This window comes from Molothrus ater, chromosome 7 (assembly GCF_012460135.2).
Source record: "Molothrus ater isolate BHLD 08-10-18 breed brown headed cowbird chromosome 7, BPBGC_Mater_1.1, whole genome shotgun sequence".
NCBI lineage: Eukaryota > Metazoa > Chordata > Aves > Passeriformes > Icteridae > Molothrus > Molothrus ater.
The window spans coordinates 11,314,176-11,334,088 of NC_050484.2; the positions used below are offsets into that span (position 1 = coordinate 11,314,176).

The 19,913-nt window shown below is 36.7% G+C and overlaps 2 protein-coding genes across 6 annotated transcripts; one reads left to right on the forward strand and one right to left on the reverse strand.

The window, feature by feature from the left end:
* Positions 1-257: 257 nt before the first annotated feature.
* On the reverse strand, positions 258-6,885 carry KCTD18 (potassium channel tetramerization domain containing 18). The gene is given in 11 exon segments (XM_054515421.1): positions 258-604; positions 607-663; positions 666-764; positions 767-978; positions 1,700-1,748; positions 1,751-1,801; positions 2,146-2,242; positions 3,284-3,475; positions 4,375-4,586; positions 5,666-5,859; positions 6,806-6,885. Coding segments are annotated over 11 exon segments (1,389 nt in total). The 3' UTR covers positions 258-458.
* Positions 6,363-19,913, forward strand: SGO2 (shugoshin 2). 5 transcript variants are annotated; one of them, XM_036387239.2, is made up of 10 exons: positions 6,363-6,615; positions 9,574-9,707; positions 11,507-11,758; positions 12,324-12,499; positions 12,856-12,933; positions 13,677-13,759; positions 14,166-14,392; positions 14,854-15,015; positions 17,721-17,865; positions 19,486-19,913. In XM_036387239.2, exons 3-10 carry the CDS (start codon positions 11,614-11,616, stop codon positions 19,589-19,591), a joined length of 1,122 nt encoding a protein of 373 aa, XP_036243132.1. In that variant the 5' UTR covers positions 6,363-6,615; positions 9,574-9,707; positions 11,507-11,613; the 3' UTR covers positions 19,592-19,913. The 5 variants fall into 5 exon arrangements, with proteins under 5 accessions (XP_036243132.1, XP_036243131.1, XP_036243134.1 ...); XM_036387238.2 differs by having other exon boundaries at positions 9,577-9,707; XM_036387241.2 differs by having other exon boundaries at positions 9,577-9,707; positions 11,601-11,758.

A 19,913-nucleotide genomic window follows, 5' to 3' on the forward strand; every position in this document is an offset into this window, starting at 1 on the left:
GTGCTCTCTGCAGCACGCATATGTTGTACACTTGAGGCAAACTTCTATCTGATAAAAGCTACTGACTTTTCTTCCCCCTTTCTTCCCCCTTCCCCCCTTTAAAGGTACAAACTGAGGTTCACTGTAGTTAAAATTGATAAAGAGGTTTTCTTTTGTGCTGTGCAAATACGCACTTTACAGGATGGCACAATGAAATACAAATGGGAGTTACTGGAAAGTTAAGCTGCATGTGCTTGAGTGATTTTTTAATCCATTTTTCTTCCTCCCTTACCAACAGCTAAAAATATCTAGAAATAAAGCAGAAAACACATTTCACTGCTCTTAAAACAATTTCTTCCTGTGCTTTTCATTATCTTTTTCAGCACAATTTTCTACCTCATCTTGAATAAAGGATCACATGAGATAATGACCTCTTCTTCAACCATATAATGTAGAGCTGTCCAGTCTATCAGACTGAGTCAAACATTACCCCCTTTATCATTCTTAAGGGTATTACTTTCTGCTAATACAGCTGGTTCTTTCTTGTTTAGCACTGCAGGAGTTTCAGCACAGTCCTGTTCACTTGTTTTACTGGATGTAGAAGGTGGTGGCTGAGATGGTGTCTCAAGAAAAGCAGAGTCCTTTTCACCTTCACTGCATGGTTGTTCACAGGCTTCTTTCTCCCTGCAGCTGGAATGGCATTTGGCTCAGAGGCCCATTGCCAGCACTCTGCCTTCCTCAGGGAGCCAGGGACTTGCTGGGCACTGGTGTGCATGTTGTGGAGTGGTTTGAGGAACTTCTTTGTGCAGCATCACACTTTCACTGTGGGGTCATATAAGAATTGCTGCAGAATGTGAAGCATTGCAAGCAGCTATCTTTAATGAAGATGAGTTCTTGACTTTTATGGGGGTACTTGTTGAGGGACCTGAGAATTTAATTGGCTGGAGACCTACTTCACATGGTAAACAGCTTTCTACTTCAGTACAGTCAATTAATCATCTGTAAAACAAAGAACTTCAATTTTAAAAAATGAACCATATATGTAAATTGTTATTTTTATAACATTATTACAAAACAGACCATCTGCAACAGCCTTTCACAAATAGATTTAAATGCTACTGTAAGAAGCATAAATTAGTGCTCCCAACAGTTCATCACTACAATCAGGGCTGCCTTTCTGTGACTAGAACCATCAATCTCTTCTGCCTCTCTTAGATGACACATTAAAAACTGGAGCACTGAAGTGGCTGTAGGCTGGCTCAGGTGACTGTGCCAGCAAAATGCTGCTTTTAGGTAACATGTGGAGAATGGAGGTGTAATCACAAATATCACCATAAAACTGCAGAGAGGAAGTTCTAGAAATGCCTTTTAAAAGAATACATCTCCAAGTTATGAAAATCAGTTAACATTTTAAAGTTTTCATTTAAATTTCTGGTTTAGCAGTCCATTTAACTAATACTGCTCTCTGGCTTTTCAAGTTACTCCTTGCCAGGCTGCTGAGAAATCTCACCAGCCTAAAAAAAGCCCATAATTTTTTTCTAGCGAGTTCAGTTGTGCAATTAAGAACTATTTGACGTTTTATAAAAATGTAAATTAAAAAAAAAAAAAGAAATCTCAACATGCATAGATATTTAAGGAACCTGAAATTATAGAGGGGGAAAAAAAAAGATGACACTGTATTTGTTAATTAATTTTACACCACCTATGCAAACCAGTGTACCTTTGATAAACTGGAGGCATATGGTGCAAACTGACTCTCGGGGGCATTATTCCAGAGTCTGACATTCAATCAGCTCCTGAGGCACTCTGCAGCAGCTGACACCTGCATTTCATAGCAGCATTGTACTGATGAGCTGAGAGAACACAGCCATGCATATTTACACCTGACTAAATACATGAATACGTGTATTTTATTATGCAGAATTTAAGCTCTCAACCTGCTGACATGAGCATTGCTGACAGCCAGCATGGTGCTTCATTCATGTCAATTTCTGTCCCCTCTCTGGAACATCCCATAAAACATTTTCTTCCCTCCAAAGAGGCACAACTATTTTACAGTGTTATGAAAGTTTATGCAGAGGTTTTTATTATACTTAGTTGGCAAATATTTTTTCTTATTTTTATGTTAAAAAGTAGTAATACTGAAATCAAAAATTATTACTCTACCTCTCCCTTCGCAGGCATCAAAAGCATCCATCATCTTTTTCAGCTCAGCTACTGAGTTATAGCTCCAGATGTATTGGATGTTATTTCCAGCTTCTCTAGGAATATTATTTTAAAGGTAACAGTTATGTGATTAGTTGGCTAAGTCCATAGAAATGTACCATTGGTGAAATATATCATTTTTTTTACTAAATCCTAACTATAAGAACTTAGCAGTAAATGTTTTATAACGCATAAGGAAAATGTTACTCTGATTTTTTTTTTATTCAAATAAGAGGTTCTAATCCTCCTGTGAATGCCTATTGCTAAAATTGGATATTCATGAAAGGATAGATGTTCATAGAAGAATAATTACAGAATTAATTATGTAAAACCTATTTTTCTAGAATATACAGTAGGAGAACAGATACCTCATACGTTGTCAAATACCATTGGAATAAATATTAATGTTCCCAGCCTAAATTTAGGAAGATATGCATCCTAATTATAAAGATGATGAAGCATCAAGAGCTCTATCTTAATCAAAAGATGCACAGTGACACTTCTGATACTGCGCTGTGAGAGTGACAAAGACCAACTGCTTCCAGTTGTAAGTACAGGTCTGCCAATAATTTCCAATTACTGCCATGTAAATCCATTAATAGTGCAGTACAGCTATACACGTTCTTTAAAGAATTAAAGCCATTTCCTTTCATCTTTGGTTTTCAGTGTTCAGCTATCTTAGAAGACTGCACAAAAGAAGTGCATGAATCACAACCAACTTTGCAAATATTTCTAGAAGTTTTTCTGTATGGGGATTTATTCACTGTATTTAGTTTAAATATTAGAAAGTAATTTTTAATTGTTGTTTTAATTGTATTTTAAAAATATTAAGCAGAATAAGAACTTACAGCAACTGCATGCTGATCACCTTGTGTGTACTCTCTCAAATTCTTAACCTCCCAAGTTTAGTTTTTATCTTGTTTATTTGTTTAATGTGGCCATTCTATTATCCAGCTGCTTTGGGAGCTGGAAAGATTTCTTCCACAGATTTATAGTGCAATAATGCTGCATTATGCTACATATGATAATATTTAGGCATAGTTATAATATGTATTTATTCTCACTTCATAGTGCTTTCATGTTTGACAGTCACCTTACATTTGTACATGCTTTTACCATGAATTTTCATTCCTAGTGCCTTATTAATTGAGTCAGTCCCATCAGCTCTTGTGGCATGCACACCAATAATTTTACTTTAACAGCTTGCTCCAGAAGTGTTGAGACAGTGCAGGAGCCAAACTGTTGGCTTGGTGCAAACTAAATTGTAAGAATCACAGAAATCCAACAAAGCCTAGAAAAAATATAAAACATATAGAATATTAATAAGAATGCAGTATTTTTAGCTGAATAAGCTTTTCTATTTAAGTTTTCTTAACTGTACCAGTGAGTTCTTTTAAGTAAATCAAGGATATAGTTTTTCTAGGATAATGTCTGCAGTTATTTCTTACCTGATGTTACCAGAGAATGGTGTGAAACTAAGAGGTTCAGAAAGGCAACAGAAACAGTTAAAGGCAAGGCAGCTCCCTAACATGCAGAGAAATGAAAAGGCCTGGAATTGTTTTACACTTTTCAAAAGGAAATGAGTAAGGGAGAACGTGAAATACAGAGACAACTTGCTAAGAGAACATAGATGACTGTCAGGAATAACACAGCCAGAGCTGGTAGTATGAGTTAATTTCCTGCCAGATGATTAGAATTAGCTTTTAAGTTACAATACTCTAAAACCTTAGGATTTCAAATAATACACTAATTATCTTTTCTCCTTTCTCATTCTAAAGAAATGTCAGAGTACATTTTGTCTTACAAGTTTTAGGAATAATTTGTAAAACTGAAAAAGAAACTCCATCCCAAACAACTTGAAGGGATCAAATCTAATTTCAAGTAAGATTTGAAGCCAAATAGGAAACTAAATTTCCTTCCTACTACACAAGTTCTACAGCAGACTTGCATGTACAACACTCACATTTAAACTGCTGTTTTATTGCAATGATGGTAAAAGCTGGTGTCCTTAATTATACCGACTGCATTATCAACTCTAGGATTTCTTAACCTAAAACTCTGAATTTACTCATGATTTAGTGCAGTCACTAAGAAGTCCTAACTTGGACATTCTATAGTTTTAGTATTTGATGCTAAAGAATGGCATGGGTTGGAGAGTTCAGCATCAAATATTTTAAGAAATGTCAGGACCTTTTTAAGCTCTATATGGGACCTTGAAGAGTGTATTTCCATTTCATTAGCCAAATGATCAGACAGACTGTATGGATAAGGGATTCCAAAATAATCTGCTTCCTCCTGCAGTGCAGTTCTAACTTTTTCATCTTCAGGAATCTGAATTTCTCCATGAAGATAATCCAAAAGATATTTGAACAGGTTTCCATCTTGACCAATTAGACACGCTCCTGAAAACATTAAGTTATTTAAAATACTTTACCAAGTCATTGAATACAGCCTTTTGTACAAAACTTCTGTGCTGGTTTTACTGAGGAGGAATAAGTACACTGTCTTTACTCTTTTTAAATGGTATTTTATTTTCCTGGAATATTTGCTATTTGAAGATAAAATTCTTAGTGCAGTAAACATTTCTTTGGAGTTTCAGTAAAATCATTCTTTACTCACTGTTGCAGGGATCTGTTCAATTTTGCTTCTAGACCATTTAAAAGAGTTAAAATCAGCATCAGTTCCAGTACACATTTAGTCAAACCTTCCCTGGATATTGCTCAAGTTATACTGTGTGTGTTTCTTTTTCTCTCCTCTGCCTGCAGGGCTCGAGGACCCCACAAAGACCAACCAAACCAAACGGTCTGTACAACAGGCTGTTCACTGCAACTGTGAAAGATGGTAGCAAAGTCCTGCTGTGTTATGCAAACTCCTTATGTTAAACATTTTGGGTATTTTAAACAGTTTTATGTATGCAACAAGGAATTACTATTCTTCATCCATCGTCTCTTTTAACTGGATCTACTTTGGCAGGATTTCTAAGTCACAAGTTTGAAATTTGACCCATTAATAGTTTTATTCAAACTTTTATATCAAGCCATGGTGGTGAAAAATGCAATTTTTACTGTCTGAAACAAAGATCAGACCCAAATCTCTTTATGTAATGAACAGAGGGAATGAGATGCCTCTGGATATTATAGGGGTTCACAGACAGACTCAAGATAAATGCCAACTTCAGTTTTATCTATTTTTGTCTTCTTACTGAAGAAGTACATTCCAAAGCCACAGTTTGGACAGGGACATGGCACTGTACAAATGTGTGTGTTTGCAAGCACAAATAGACTTGTGGAATTCAGATGAACTACCTGTACATATAAAGTCATGCATGCAGAATTGTTTTACAACCTGGAATTAGAAGCCAACTGATGCTTAGCAAACTGGGAAAAGATATACTAAAAAATGCATAAATATATTTAAAAGCATTTATTTGCCAGAGAGCTCCATGATCAGAATGTGATATTTAGAGCTTCAATGTATTTACCTGATTCATGCACTTTCAGAGGAAAGCGTCCACTAAACATGGGCGCCATGGAATCCTTTAAGCGGTGCAGAGACTCACGCCTGGCTGTGTATAAACAGCCTCACACATCCAATCATAGAATATCCTGGACATCTTCAACCTTGCCCTCTTCCACTGCATTTGCCAATGGTGATGTCATTACCAGCGATTCAAACCTAAACCAGATACAAATAGCAATCAAACTAATGTCGGCTACAGACTTAACATATCACATACAAGACCTAAGCAATAGCTCAGCTCCTGCACATCTGTAACAGGATACCACTTTAAAAACTGTTCTAGAGACCTAGTAATGCGAACAGCCAAATATTCTGCGCCTTTAGTGTAACAATCTCTGGCGTTTTAGTTTGCTAGGAAACACAAAGCTTACTCTTTCGAGACAAATGGGCAAGCAGAGTTACGTGGTGAGGATGTGTGACTAGAGCTCTGGAAGGACAACCTGGAAAATCCTGCGCATAGTTCACAGCACTAAAAATGCAGCTGGTTTTGAACCAATGACACCGAGGCTTCTTTAAAAATCGATCTTTAATTAGGGCTGCTTTAACTTTCCGGGCCGCTCGCTCGCCCCTCCCAGCCGCCGGGGCGCTGCTCCGCCCAGGAGCGGAAAGCGCCGCGCGGCCCCGCCCCGGAGCAGCGCTCAGGGCCCGGCCGGGCCGGTGCCCCGCGTCACCTGCACGCCGCTGCTCCGCAAAATGCCAGCGGGCCGGGCCGGGCCGGGCCGGGCCGAGCGGGGACAGCAGAGGGGCAGCCGGTGTGGCCTGGCCGCGCCATCCCCTCCCGGAGTCCCTGCCGCGGGCCAGCCTGGTGCCAGGGCCCCCGGGGCTCGGCTGCCGCTGCTCCCGGCGCTGCCGGCAGGGGCTCCCTCAGGCGCCCTCCCGAGTGTGGCTGTCCTGCCTGCAGTCGGCTGCTCTGTAAGGCACAAACCGTGCTTAATTTATATATATATATATATATATATATATATATATATATATATGTTGGGGTTTTTTTATTATAAGTACGGGTTTACTCAGAGTGGGTTTGATTCTATTGCTGTTTCTATAGTTTCCATAGTAAGAATCTTAGAATGGTTTGGCTTGGAAGGGGACCTTGATCATCTACTTCCAGCGATCCCGCGCCTTGAACACGGGTGGGGCATCCACAGGTTCCCTGGGCAACCTGTTCCAGTGCCTCTCCACCATCACAGCAAAGATTTTTTTTTCCCTAATAGCTAATATAAACCTGTTCTCTTTCAATTTAAACACGTTTCCTCTTGTCCTGGCACTACATGCTCGTATAAATACTATTGTTCATCTTTCCTGTAAGTTCCTTTAAGGTACTGGAAGGCTGCAGTTAGGTCACCCCAAAGCCTTCTCTTCCCCTTCTCTTCTTGTGAGCAAACACAATTCTCTCACCTTTCCTCAAGAGAAGTGCTCCATTTCTCTCATCTCTTGATGGCCTCCTCTGGAGCCACTCCACCAGGTCCCTGTCCCTCCTGATGCAGGGTTCCAGGTGGGATCTCAGAGCAGAGCAGAGGAGCAGAATCTCCTGCCTTGCCCTGCTGCCCTCGGGGCTTTGGATGCAGCCCAGGACACGTTTGGCTTTCTGGGCTGGGAGTGCCCATTGCTGGGTCACATCCAGCCTCCCCTCCACCAGCTGCCTCCAAGCCCTACTCAGCAGGGCAGCTCTTGGTCTGAGGGCAGCTTGAGCTGACTCCTGTCATGGTGCTGCTGGGTTGATGGCAGAGGATCTTGAAGGTCTCTTCCATCCTCGATGATTCTGTGATTCAGTAATGCAGGCAAGATGCCTCACCCTCATACAGTCACTTAAAAAAGACATTCAGAAAGTGTCCTGTTAAATTCCTTGTCTGACATACAGTTATGTGGGCATCAAAATGCATGCAATAAACAATAGAAAGGTGAAAATAGGTTCTTGTTACACTTTTGTCTCCGCCTCATTACACAAAGTTTATATACATGAAAAATATTTCTAAAATGCAAGCTGCATTTTCTTTAAAAAAATTGCAACATTATGTCTAGTTCCCATTTAATTCTCCTTTATTTGCTTACAAAATTTATTTTTTTGCCAAATCATACAGTAAGAAACTATTCTTTTGGATACAACTGCCAGGTAACTAGGAGTGCAAAAAACAGCGCCAAACTCTGGATTTGTTCAGACTTTCTGGAAGGTATGAGCTGATTATATGTTTAGAATATATAATATACAATATATTATATAAAATATATTTTATATATCATATTTACTATATAATGAGATAACTAAATCCCAAATATTAACAGTGTCTTTTTATTGCTACCTGAAGTCCAGTAAAAATCCACTTACTTAACTCTACACTGCACATATAAGAAATGTGCCTACGTTGTATTTAAGTAGTTTACTCAGTTATATTTGCAATTCCTATTGATTTTCATCTTGTATCACCCTAATTTTTTACTCCTAATTTCCTTTTTGAGTGTTTTGTCACCAATTTAAGGTATTTAAAACTTCAGCTACAGGCTCACTGGCAAAAGGGTCAGACCAAATGATCTGTAACACACAACAGCTACAGTTTCATCTGTGTCACTTGCTTTATTCTGGTCTGTTACTACATTTTTATTTTTGAGATTACCTAAATATTCATGGACTATCATGTTTTCAGTTAATATTTAGGACCATTAACTTTTAATTCAGACTTCAGTCAAATTAATAGCATCAAGGAAAGAGGCAAATAAATCATATAAATCATCACCTGGTCCTAGTACGGGGATAATAAATTCTTTTTGAAATTGTGTAACTCTGAATTATCACTTACGACTTAAAACTCACTTCTTTTTATCTTAATGCAGATTTGTATTCGAATGGCAGTTTGGGCCATTTAGTAAAGCCATAAAGTAAACACATTTCATTTTTCTTGGCATCTAATCATGCTCCAATTGCAGCAAAGAGAGGGAATGGCATGCCAAGCACCAAGGCTCTCCTGGACAGTTCTTGACCAAGAGTGTACCCAGAAGCCAGGTTTATATATATACAAACAAACAATGCAATAGGTTTTGGACCTCAGATTTAGCCATGTGAATTATCATTACAATTCAGGCTTAGTAGAGCATTTACTTGGCATAGAAGTGTGCAGCATAACCAGCCCCCACAAGCAAAGTGCCTTTTGAGCTGCATGTTTTGGGAAATGAACACAGGGATGTTTTTGTTTTGGTGTTTGCTAGTTTCCCAAGGAAGCCAGGCTTACATACTCATCCTCTACATATTTGTGTTTCACTTCACCAATTTCAGTCAAATTTGATGGAGACGAAGAGGCATTAAGAAATGGATTTTTCATTAAGCTTGTGCAAGAAGTGGTGTGATTAGAGGAAGATAGGTTCTTAATACTATAATTTCAGGAAAAGCTGTATCATGAGCTCAGGTCTTGTTGGACATAAGAAAATCTAGAAAGAGAGAAGCTGTTCTACTCACCAGAAGTGCTTTAGTCATAGCTCACACTGTATTAGGCACTACAGGATTAATTCCTCAACCAAGATTCTACTCAGACATGAATATATATGTGTATTTAGTTCAGTTCCCACATGATTAGAGCTTTCACAAGAGTCTGTGTGTCTTTCCCTCACTACTTTTCATTTCTATTCAGTTTAAAGACCAGTCATAGGATCCCAAGTGACTGAAACTCATAATTCTGCTCTTAATATACATTTAAGATATATAGGCTGTGAAACTTGGCAGTGCTTTAAGTTCTTCCTTACTTTGAGTAGCTGGCAATTAACTGGAGATTTGTACATGTGAAGTGTTCCAGCATGGGAGTTCCTCAGTGAAGTGTAAAGGAAAGTATGACCATGGGTGGAAATGCAATATTTTACATTTTATTTTAAATTTATTGCCCACAGTAGTGACATTAACACTAAATGGAAGCAAATTGGTGATTGCCTCTTCAAGACTTGAGACCTTTGTGGAATTGGAGGAAATGAAAACTCATTGTTGGATCTGGAGGAAAACATTGCCTTGTGGAAAGGAGGAGGAGGTAAGTTCTGTTAGATTTGTTTTCTGTTTCTAAAGTTATGTAAGGTTTTTTGCTCTTTTATTTGGCCAGAGTTTTATAGTGGCTACAGTCACTTCCAAGTTTCCTTGTAAGGGAAAATGTACCAAAGGTATATGAGGTGTGCTGGATCAAAGCTGTATTTTAAGGATTTTGCACTTTCAGGGCCACACTGAGAAACTCTGTCATACATCATTCACTAAAAAAGGTAGAAGTGAGGGACTCTCCAGATGCTCTCTAGAGCAGATGATGAAAACAGTAAGTTCATGAAGATCCATTTTCACATAATGCTACTCGTATGTGTGATTCCTTTGACTTAAGTTATAGAATATTGTAATGTTGGCACACAGCAAGGTAAGGTTTGTGACAATTACCGCATTACAGAAACTGATGCTTTTTATTTCAACCTTCTGAATCTCTGTAAATCTTTTAAAAAATCATTAATTTAGCTTATTATAAAATTACCAATTCCTGGATCAAATTTAGCAATTAATGTCCACCTGAGCTAATGGTAGAACTGGGCACATGTAGCCAGTAAAAGAGAATGTATATGAAGAGAGTATTAAAGGGCTTTTGAACTTAAAAGAGATTTTGGGGAAAAGCATTTAATTACACTAAAGTACTTCATGCAATTCACAGTCCTGATATTACCTGAACCACATTAAAACTGGGCTTGCTCAAATTCTGTTGTCAGAGACTTCCTGCCCTTCCAAGTCTGTAGGTATGCAGGCAGCATATAATCTACTAGGCTGTAAATTTACCACGGTTGTCTTCCTAACTGCCTTGATGTCTGTCTATACATTGTTATTCCATGTAATAGCTCAAAATCAGCCAGAAAGAAATTTAACTTGCCACTGAGGAGGAATTACATATTTTTCTCCCTTAAACTTAAAGGAAGTCTTTGAACTGAAAGCCAAACATCTCAAACTCTGGAGTATTTGGAGATTTCTACTCTCTTCCTCACAGTAAACTGAGATTGATGCTAAGCGTTCATATCCTTAATGTCTATTTTTTTTAAATTTAATTGCATGTTATTAATGGTTGGTATTGAAAATGGCTTTCAAAGGTACGTAGCTGGAAAGTTACAAACACCCAACTCCTTTTTAAAGGGCTCCGAGATGTCACTAAAGAGCCGGAACCGTGGATCAGCGGTTAATGACGGCTAATTTACCACGTGTGAAACGTCCTTGGCCGAAGGTGAGAGCCCAGCTGGGCTCCTTTACCGCAGCACATTCCGCACCGGGTGAGGCCCGCACCGCCGGCCGCTCCCGGCTCCGGGAGCCCCGCGCGCCCCGCCCGGCCCGGCCCGGCCCGGCCCGGCCCGGCCCGCGCGTGCCCGGCCCAACGGCGCCGCCTCGCGGCGGCCCCTGGCGCGCGCGCGGCCGTTGGCCCTGAGGGCTCCGGGGGCGGCGGGGCCTCGCCCTCACGCACCTGCTGTGGGCCGCCGGTCTCTGCTCCTCTGTCTCGGTCTCTTTTGGGTTAACTTTGCACCGTTTGTAATGCTGTTCATTTAAATGCGTCAGTTTTAAATCTGTCTGACGAAGCACAAGCTGGTCTGGTCGTTTTGTGAAGTGGTAAAACCTGGGGCTTTTCCCTTTTATGTGTCAACTCGGATAGTTAATGTGAGGGAATAGACAAGGTAAAAAATCGATGATAGTTTCAGGTTTAATGGTTTACTAGTTAAGTATCTCTCCGTGTTAATGTCTCATTGTGTTGATTAATTCATTAATCTGCTTTAATTAACTGAACAAAGGTGAAGACTGAAGCAATTCTTTCATTTTCAGACCCAGAAGTCCTCACAAGACATAATAAACTCAATTTTGAAAAGTGTCAGAATGACCATTTATTTATTTGGACGTTCCCCTTGACACTGTACAGATTCATTTTGAGGATGGATAAAGGTGCCACTGCTAAATCATCATCTGCTGGGTTCACCTCAAATGCTGCTAAAGGATGGATGAAGAAGAGGGATGGAGCTTTGCAAGCTGCAAAATGGAATGCTTCTTTAGCTTCTAAAATCAAAACTAAAATAATAAGTAAGTCCTGTTAAAATAAAACTGAAGCTGTATACTGTACTTAGAATGTATATATGGCTTCAAAAGGAATAGTAATTGTGTTTAACATGATTAGCTGAAATTCTGCCTGTTACAACCATTCTGTAACAGATAAGTATAGGTAGGTTTTCATAAAGACAGTGGGAATATATATTTTTAATATAAAGCTTTTTTCTTTATGTTGTCAAAACTCACATTTATTATGAGAATGTTTGAACCTTTTAATTTGTAAAATTTATATATTTTTTTAATATTTGTGAACATTTTTATGCCTGTGAAACCATCAATTTTTAAATGTTTTCTTCTTAAAATAACCTTATTTTTAAAAATCCAGACTAGAGCAGAATCGATGCATGAAATAAACTTGAAACAGACAGAGTAGTCATCAGAATGACAGGTACATAAACTGTTTTATATTGGAGAGTGTTAGGCTTTGCTGCTGTGGCACCAGAACCTACAGATAAAAATGTTGTCATATAGTGATAGTTCACACAGAGAGGGCCTGGAATTGAAGCTGTTGAAAATAATATTATTTTGTCTCCTTTAGACAACTCATCTATGTTTAAAGTATCTTTACAACAAAATAACAAAGCATTAGCTGTGGCTTTGAGTGTTGAAAAAGAAAATTCTCGCAAGCTAAAGAATGAGAAGATTTTTCTTCAGAAGGAAGTAGAAAAACTGCAGCTTCATAATATCTCGCTTCGTCAGAAACTAACCTGTTTGGTATGCTGCAAATAATATTATTTAAACTTAGAGCAGCTAAACTAAGCTTTTATCTTTGTTTGAAACTTAATATTACTTCTTAAAGTGGTGGCTTAAAATACTTGTCCCAGATTTATGAAGTTATATCACCTGACAGCATAATATTTACATTTAATTTTATGTTTGTAGCTTTTTTTGAACTATTTTGTCTATCAGTGTGTATATCTATAGCTATTTTAGTCCCAGGTTCACCTTTTTATTTATAGGTATTGAGATGAGTTTGTGCTCAATTAAGTAAAAAAAATTGCAGCATAGATTCACGTTTTATCTCTTGTCTCTTCTTAACACTTAAAATATATTTTTTCTATTATATGCAGAATAAAACTCTTATTGGAATAGACACATTTTTGAATGAAAACCTCTTAACTGCAATAGAAATAAGCAGTCCTTCTGAGGTAAGATGCATTTTCAACTTTACTATATTGAACTTATCTTCCAGGGTAAGATTTTCAAAGCATCAAATTAAGTGCAATGTTGAAATACTATTTGTGTTGTAAAACATTTACCCCAATTCCTTAAAACTTGGGATTAAATGCGTATATTACAATATATTTAATTTTACTGTACTGAAAATTTAGGATTTAATCTGGTTTCCAAAGTATCTAAAAGCTAAATATCAGTTAGCCTGAAAGAAGAATCATGTGGTAACAAAAAAAAAAGCTTAGCACTTCAGTATGTAGAGAGCAAGATACCTGCCTTCCTTGCCTAGTGCTGCAATAAATATCTTACATCTGGAAACTTAACCAGAAAACTTAGTCCATGTTAGTCCTTGTGTCATGGAAAAAAATACGATTATTTTTTAAAAAAGGAAAATACTGTGTTGTCTGTTCTCAACTTGCTTAGTGTTGCTCCGTGCTTCTATATGTATAATGTAGTTTGTAGGAGTTATAGCTACATTTAGAAAGTCTGTACATTCCTTTGGGATAAAAGTAGGTTATGTATTTTGATGAATTTTGTAACAAAATGTTTTGCTTTAAAATTATTGCCTGTGTTTGAATATCATGTATCTTCCATCAGTGCATGTGTCTTTTTCCCATTCATTTTGTGGGGTTTTTTTTCCCCTGTGGATATTTCCAATGCTTAAAACATAAGAGAATATTTAACTATTTGTATTTGCCTGCACTTTTTCTTTTCAAAGGATCTCCAGAGTTCCTTTCCGGTGTCAGCTGGCCCAAGCAGCCCTACTGGTGACAAGCTCAGGAGTGCACGTCGGTCAGCTCGGTAGGTGCTTGTGTGAAATGCCAAGGTGCTTGGTGTCTGTGGCCTTCTCTTACAGCTGATCTTTGCACCTTGTCCTGGAGAGTTTTGCGGTAATGAGAAACCATTTCCTGTTTAATCCAGAAATGACCTGTTTGCAGCCCAGAATTTAGAGAGTGAGTGGTAGACAAGACTTGTGTTTGAGTAACTCACTGCTTGTATCATGTGATCTCACCAGCCCAGAGCAGGATTTGCTATCATCAAAAATACATTTGCCCCAAGACAGAGCACAATTTCATACTTGAGTTCTTGTTTTCAGCTATTATACATTGTTAAGAGAACATTTTGAACACTTGAATGTCATGATGGAAATGAATGTCATGATGGAAAATGTAATAAAAATCTTCACAGTAAAATTTTCTCTTTTCAGATCTGTAGAATTGCCAGCAGAGCTTCCTTTCATTGCAACAGCTAATGCAAAGCAGCAAGGTAGCCCTTCTCTGGGTGAAGCATCAAATTCTTACAAGTGTACCACTAATTTGACAGAGGAAGTGCATTCAGATCAAGTCAAGTTTGCATCACTCTTGTCTCCTGGTGCAAATAATCAAAAGTTCATTGAAACAGAATCAATGGTTGACAAGAATAGATTTTTGAAAGGTATGATGTATTTCTGTGCAAGTAATTTATTTTTTACACTCTCTGAGAATTAGTATTTAATAATTCATTACTCAATGTGCAATACAGAAGGTATAGTAATATTCATAAACTGTAATAAACTAGTGAAAAATAAATGCTCATCCATAAGTATAGGTGTCCTGATAATCATTTATAGAATAATATTCGTTGAAATTACATAGCTAAGATAACCAAATAATAGCTCAAATAGTAATAGAAAAATGGGTTTATTTATGTCCAATTTCAAAAGTCCGACTTCAATAAATTATGAAATTAGCTCCAGTTTACTGAATTTTTAAGGACCAACCATAGAATGTGTGTATTTAGTTTAAAAATAAAAAGTATAATTTTCCGTACTTCTGGTTCAGCCTTCAGTAGTTTTATGCAGATGACTACACCCCATTCTTCTTGTCCCCAAGCTGCTGAAATTTTTCTCTTTGCAGAAAATCAACTGTGTGCAGAATTAAGTTGCAATAGTGCCTTCCTAACTCATGGAAAAAATACACAATTCTTAGAACAGTCTGAGGAGCCTACAGAACAATATCATGGTAGTTTATTGCCATCCTATGAAAATGTGACTGAAAGAAAGAAAAATGCAGTACTTTGTAAGTCAAAAACTCAACCTAATATTTTCATCAAAAACCTAAAGGATTTTGATAAAAAATGTAGGTCATTGAATCTGCCTTATCATACCATCAACAGTAGCAGCAATGCCAATGATAGGAATTTGCAGGAAGGTTCAAGTGACTTGTCTTGCCTTATTCTTTCACCTCTTAAATTTAACAGTGAAAGTAAGACAGATTTTAACAAGCTGCTTTTTACCGACAAGATGAAGCCTGAAGAAACTATCTATGATGCTGATATGGAGTTGACTGCCAGTGATGCAAGTGAACTACTCACAGTTACAGCAAAAGGCAATCATAAATTGCAGCAAAATAAAATTAATAATGCCAGTTCTGACAAAATACTACCAAATTTCAGAAAAGTAAAATATTCTAAGAAAGATAAAGAAAAAATTAAAAGCAAGACTGAAGTCCATTCAAATCTGCATGCAGAAGAAATGCTCTCTAGGGCTGAGAATAGTGAAACTTCAGAAACTACTGATTCACAAACTCAGCTATTCCAGAATCAGACAGAACAGCTACCTGCAGGAAATTCTGTAGAGCAACAGAATAGAACAAGTAAAGCTAAGGATTCCAGGGGGACATACCACATTAATGTAATGAATCCAAGAAAACAAGAGACATATAAAGGAACATTCTCAGAAATGTTTGGAGAAGTGGAAGGCAGAATACAAAAAACAGACTCATGCTCAACTGTTAACAAGATCCAATCAGAAGTTTATTGTGCTGAAAATTTACCATTCCAAGATAACATTTCTGATGTATTGGCTTTACAGGAGGGCTTTCTGAATACAAGTGAGAAAGATAACAAACCAACAATAAAGAGGAAGACTTCTCAAAACCTTTCCAAAGCAAACACAGAAAAATCCTGTAGAGAGGAAAATGGCCAGTATGGAGAATATATTTCAAAAAAATCTCAAACTCAGATAAACCAATGTGACAACAGCAAGAGAAAACTAGACCAGAAGAATATTATACAGCAAAAAAACAACAGAAAAAGTAGTCACAGACAAGGTAGAGAAGCTGAAAATGACAGTCCTCATAAAGTTAGTCAGAAAGTAGACCAAAAGAGCAGCCATTTTTCACCAGGCAGATTGAGGCGTACATTGGCAAAGGCCAGCCGGAAAGCATGTGTGATACCAAAGGAAAATCTTACACGGTTCTCAGTTTGTAAAAATGAAGAATTAAAGCACAAGGATTCATTGCTTGCAGAGGCTGGAAAGAAAGCCACTGTAACTCAGCAAATGCAGGTAGCTTTAGTTACTCAGAATGGTGTAGCTCTGAATACACCACAAGCTCAAGAACAAGTTGATGATGATGCTAACAGGTTAAAGAAGGTAGATTCCTCAGCAGTGGCAAGTAAACCCTCCCACATAAGTAATTTTCCTGATAAGCACGTAAAGCAGAAACAGAGGTTTAGTTCTGATATTACTGAGACCAGACCAGAAAAAAGTTATTTCAGGCATATTGGTCAGGGGGGTCAGAATATTTTGGATGACCAGGAAGCCCCTCATGAAATGAATTCCTTTGTGAGTAACTTGAAGCCTGTGATTGAAGTTGAATGCTGTAAGAATATGCCATTTAAGGCAGATAGTTCTTCCCAGGAAGGTCTTCTCAATATGGAGCTCCCAGCTCTTGATAACCACAATGCTTCCATCAACTTCTCTAAACTGAAAAGCTGTGAAATCCACAGGCAAAATGATCGTAATGAAGCACCAGATGCTGAAAAAACAGAACAAAATATGGATCATATTTCTAAACAGAGTAACAAAAATACTCTGACACCTTGTCATGGTAAGTGTGTGGGCTAGAAAAAGCAAGGCATTTTGAATTAGGTGGTGCCTGAAATAGTGGTAACATGTTTTCTCTTAATTCTGTCCTCTCACTGCTTGTTAAGAGCAGATAAAATAGGAGTGGAAAAGGGCAAGAACGAAAATCACCAAAATCTTCTATATCATGTATCAGTTACAATATCTTTTTAAATTGTGGTGACCAATATCCTTGTTACATTTCAATATATCCCAAGATGATATTTAGTAGCGCAGATATGAATAGTGTACATTCTTGAGGACCGATTTTAGTTAAAGCATGTATTCCTTTTTTGAAGAATTCCATTATATTCAAAAAGATGGGGAAAGAAAGATAAAATAGCTTGAGCTTTTATCCAAGAGAAACAAGACAGGACTACACTGTTCCCTTCTTAAATGGAAAATATACCTGGACTTAAAATTTCATTTTTGTTTCTTTAGAAACACTGCAACTCAACAGGAATTCCCATATCTAAAAGTATGTTGAGTAGATTTTTCTATAACTTGCCTATGGGCCAGCTTTGATGTGACAATCTTTTTTAAAGTAAGATATATTAAGAACATAAGAAAACTTTAATGTAGTCTGGAAGATAGGTTTAATATATATCTTCTATAATAAATAGAAGATATATATTATAAATATTATATATTATAAATAAATAATCTATATTTAATATGTATCTTCTATAATAAATACAATTATTATAATGCAATGTAATGGAGTTAATAAAATTGAGTTATGCTGAGTACCTTTAGTGTAGGAGCAGTAATCAATGTGGCTGAATTACAAAACACATATCAAAAATAATTACTAATTGAAGTTTACATAATGATTCACAAAATATTTAAAATGAAGCATGTAAACTGCTGTATTTACAGGGAGAAAAGCTTTCCAAGAACTGACAAATACTAGTATACAATTTCACACCTCTGTACCTAAATCCCCCCAAACTTTAGAAGATTCAGCAGCACCAGTGAGACGAGGCAGACCCACTGTTTGCTACAAGGAACCCAGTCTTCAGAGGTAGGTACACATAAACTGGGGCTTTTGTTCTTGTCTTTTGTGTACATAACTACCCCCAGTAAACATCTGTTATTAAACCCCTGAATAAACAGTTGAGCTCTCACAAATCTCTTTTGCAAAGATGCTTCAGTGTTGATATAAGGCTTCTCCAGTTAGTGTGGCAGAATTTCCAAGTACTAAAGTAAGACAACAATAGTTTTCAAATCCTAAAATATAGTTTGGACTAATAGAAAATAATAGTGAATCTTAATGTTTATCATGATATAATCCCCTTTAGAGATGAATAATTATGAATGTTATACTTAAAGGTAAATTATACCATAATAATATCCTTGTAATCTTGTCAAATAGAAAGGAAATTTATGTACTAATATTATATAATTCAGTTGTTTTAATTTAACTAGCTGTATGTAATATAAAAAATCATTTAAGATATATTAATTTGATAGTTGGTTATATTGGATATATTATTTTATAATTAATTTGCCTCTTATTATTCTTGGTAAATTTAGTGGCACAGGATTTTATAGATTATTAAAAGACAAGACATAAATTGTGAAATAACTTCTGAAATTTAAAAGGGAATTTGAAACCCAAACTTCCATTAAGAAAACTAATATATTTGCCCTTACATAAAGGTCCTAAATATAAATGGACCTTTAGGTTCATTACTTCTGAAAATATTCTGTGGGATTTTTGCCAGAAAGTTGTTGAGGTTTTTCCATTTGGTTTGGATTTTTTAAGTATAATATTAATTTAAGAAACAGTTCCACTGTGTTGAGTGTGTGTTAGTAGGATGTGTATTCATGAGGTAAAGACAGTAGAAAGGCTTCCCTGGAACAGGGAAGAGAGTGAAATGATTATATCAACTTACTTTATGACAAAGGTATAAAACACCTTTTTTTCTGGCAATACTGTGGCAGGAGGGGATAAATGCACAAACTGAAAAAAAAATAGAGCACTGTTCTCATACAACCTCAAAATATTTTTTACTTCTGTGAGTAAGCTAACAGTTGAAGCAGTGAGTGAGGAAAAGTAGGAGCTAAAAGTAATGGAGAAAGTCTTCACTTTACCACTGGCAATTCAGAAATATTTATGCCAGATCATTTATTAAAAAAATGGTACGAGATTAGAGTCACACTTTTATTTTATTAATTGACTTATATGTTAAAATTCTGCAGTATTATATACTGACACATTGCCACCCTTTTACCCCAAAGTGATAAGTTCTGTATTTCTGAGAAATGGTAACTAATAACAGAAAAAAAAAAGTTGATGCCAATCAAGATTTTAGATGATTTTCTCATCTTTATATTGTAGTTAAATTTACACTGTCCTGAATGAGTGCTGTTAAGTGTTCAGTTTAAACAAGTTTTGAATTTTTTTTATAGAAATATCACATCCTAATGTGATAGAGGTCACATATTTCCAGCATTATTTTGGAAAGCAGTAGTGTCTTGCTTTTTCATACGTACTTATTTTCCACGAGTTTAATTTCTTTAGTGTATCAAACTTTCATTAATGCTATTTACCATGTGAATTATTATGATCACATTACTATAGTTGCACATGTGCTTGATGATATTCATACCTGATGTTTTTTACTTCTTTTCTTTACAGCAAATTAAGGAGAGGGGATCGATTTACAGATACACAATTCCTGAATTCCCCAGTCTACAAAGTAAAAAATAAAGGAAATTTTAAAAGCAAATCAAAATTTTATTGAGGAAGAGAGAATTGCCTTTATGGACAATACTTCTAAAATGGGTACAATTGTTTATGTATATATGTAAATGTTTAGCAATATAGAGTCTTTGTTGTTCTTTGATTAGTAAGGTCTTCCACAGTGAAATTTTCTGGAGAAGAGCCTCTATAAAAGGGGCACAGAATACTTTACTGAGGAAGGCTTATACAGGTGAGGCTCATTCCTGTTTTGCCTTTCAGGTCAGTAATTTTTAATCTGTTCAAATGGTTTGCAGCACTTCTTAAATTGTTAGAAAATATATGTTTTAGTGAGAAATAAAAATAAACCAGCTTTGGGAATTGTA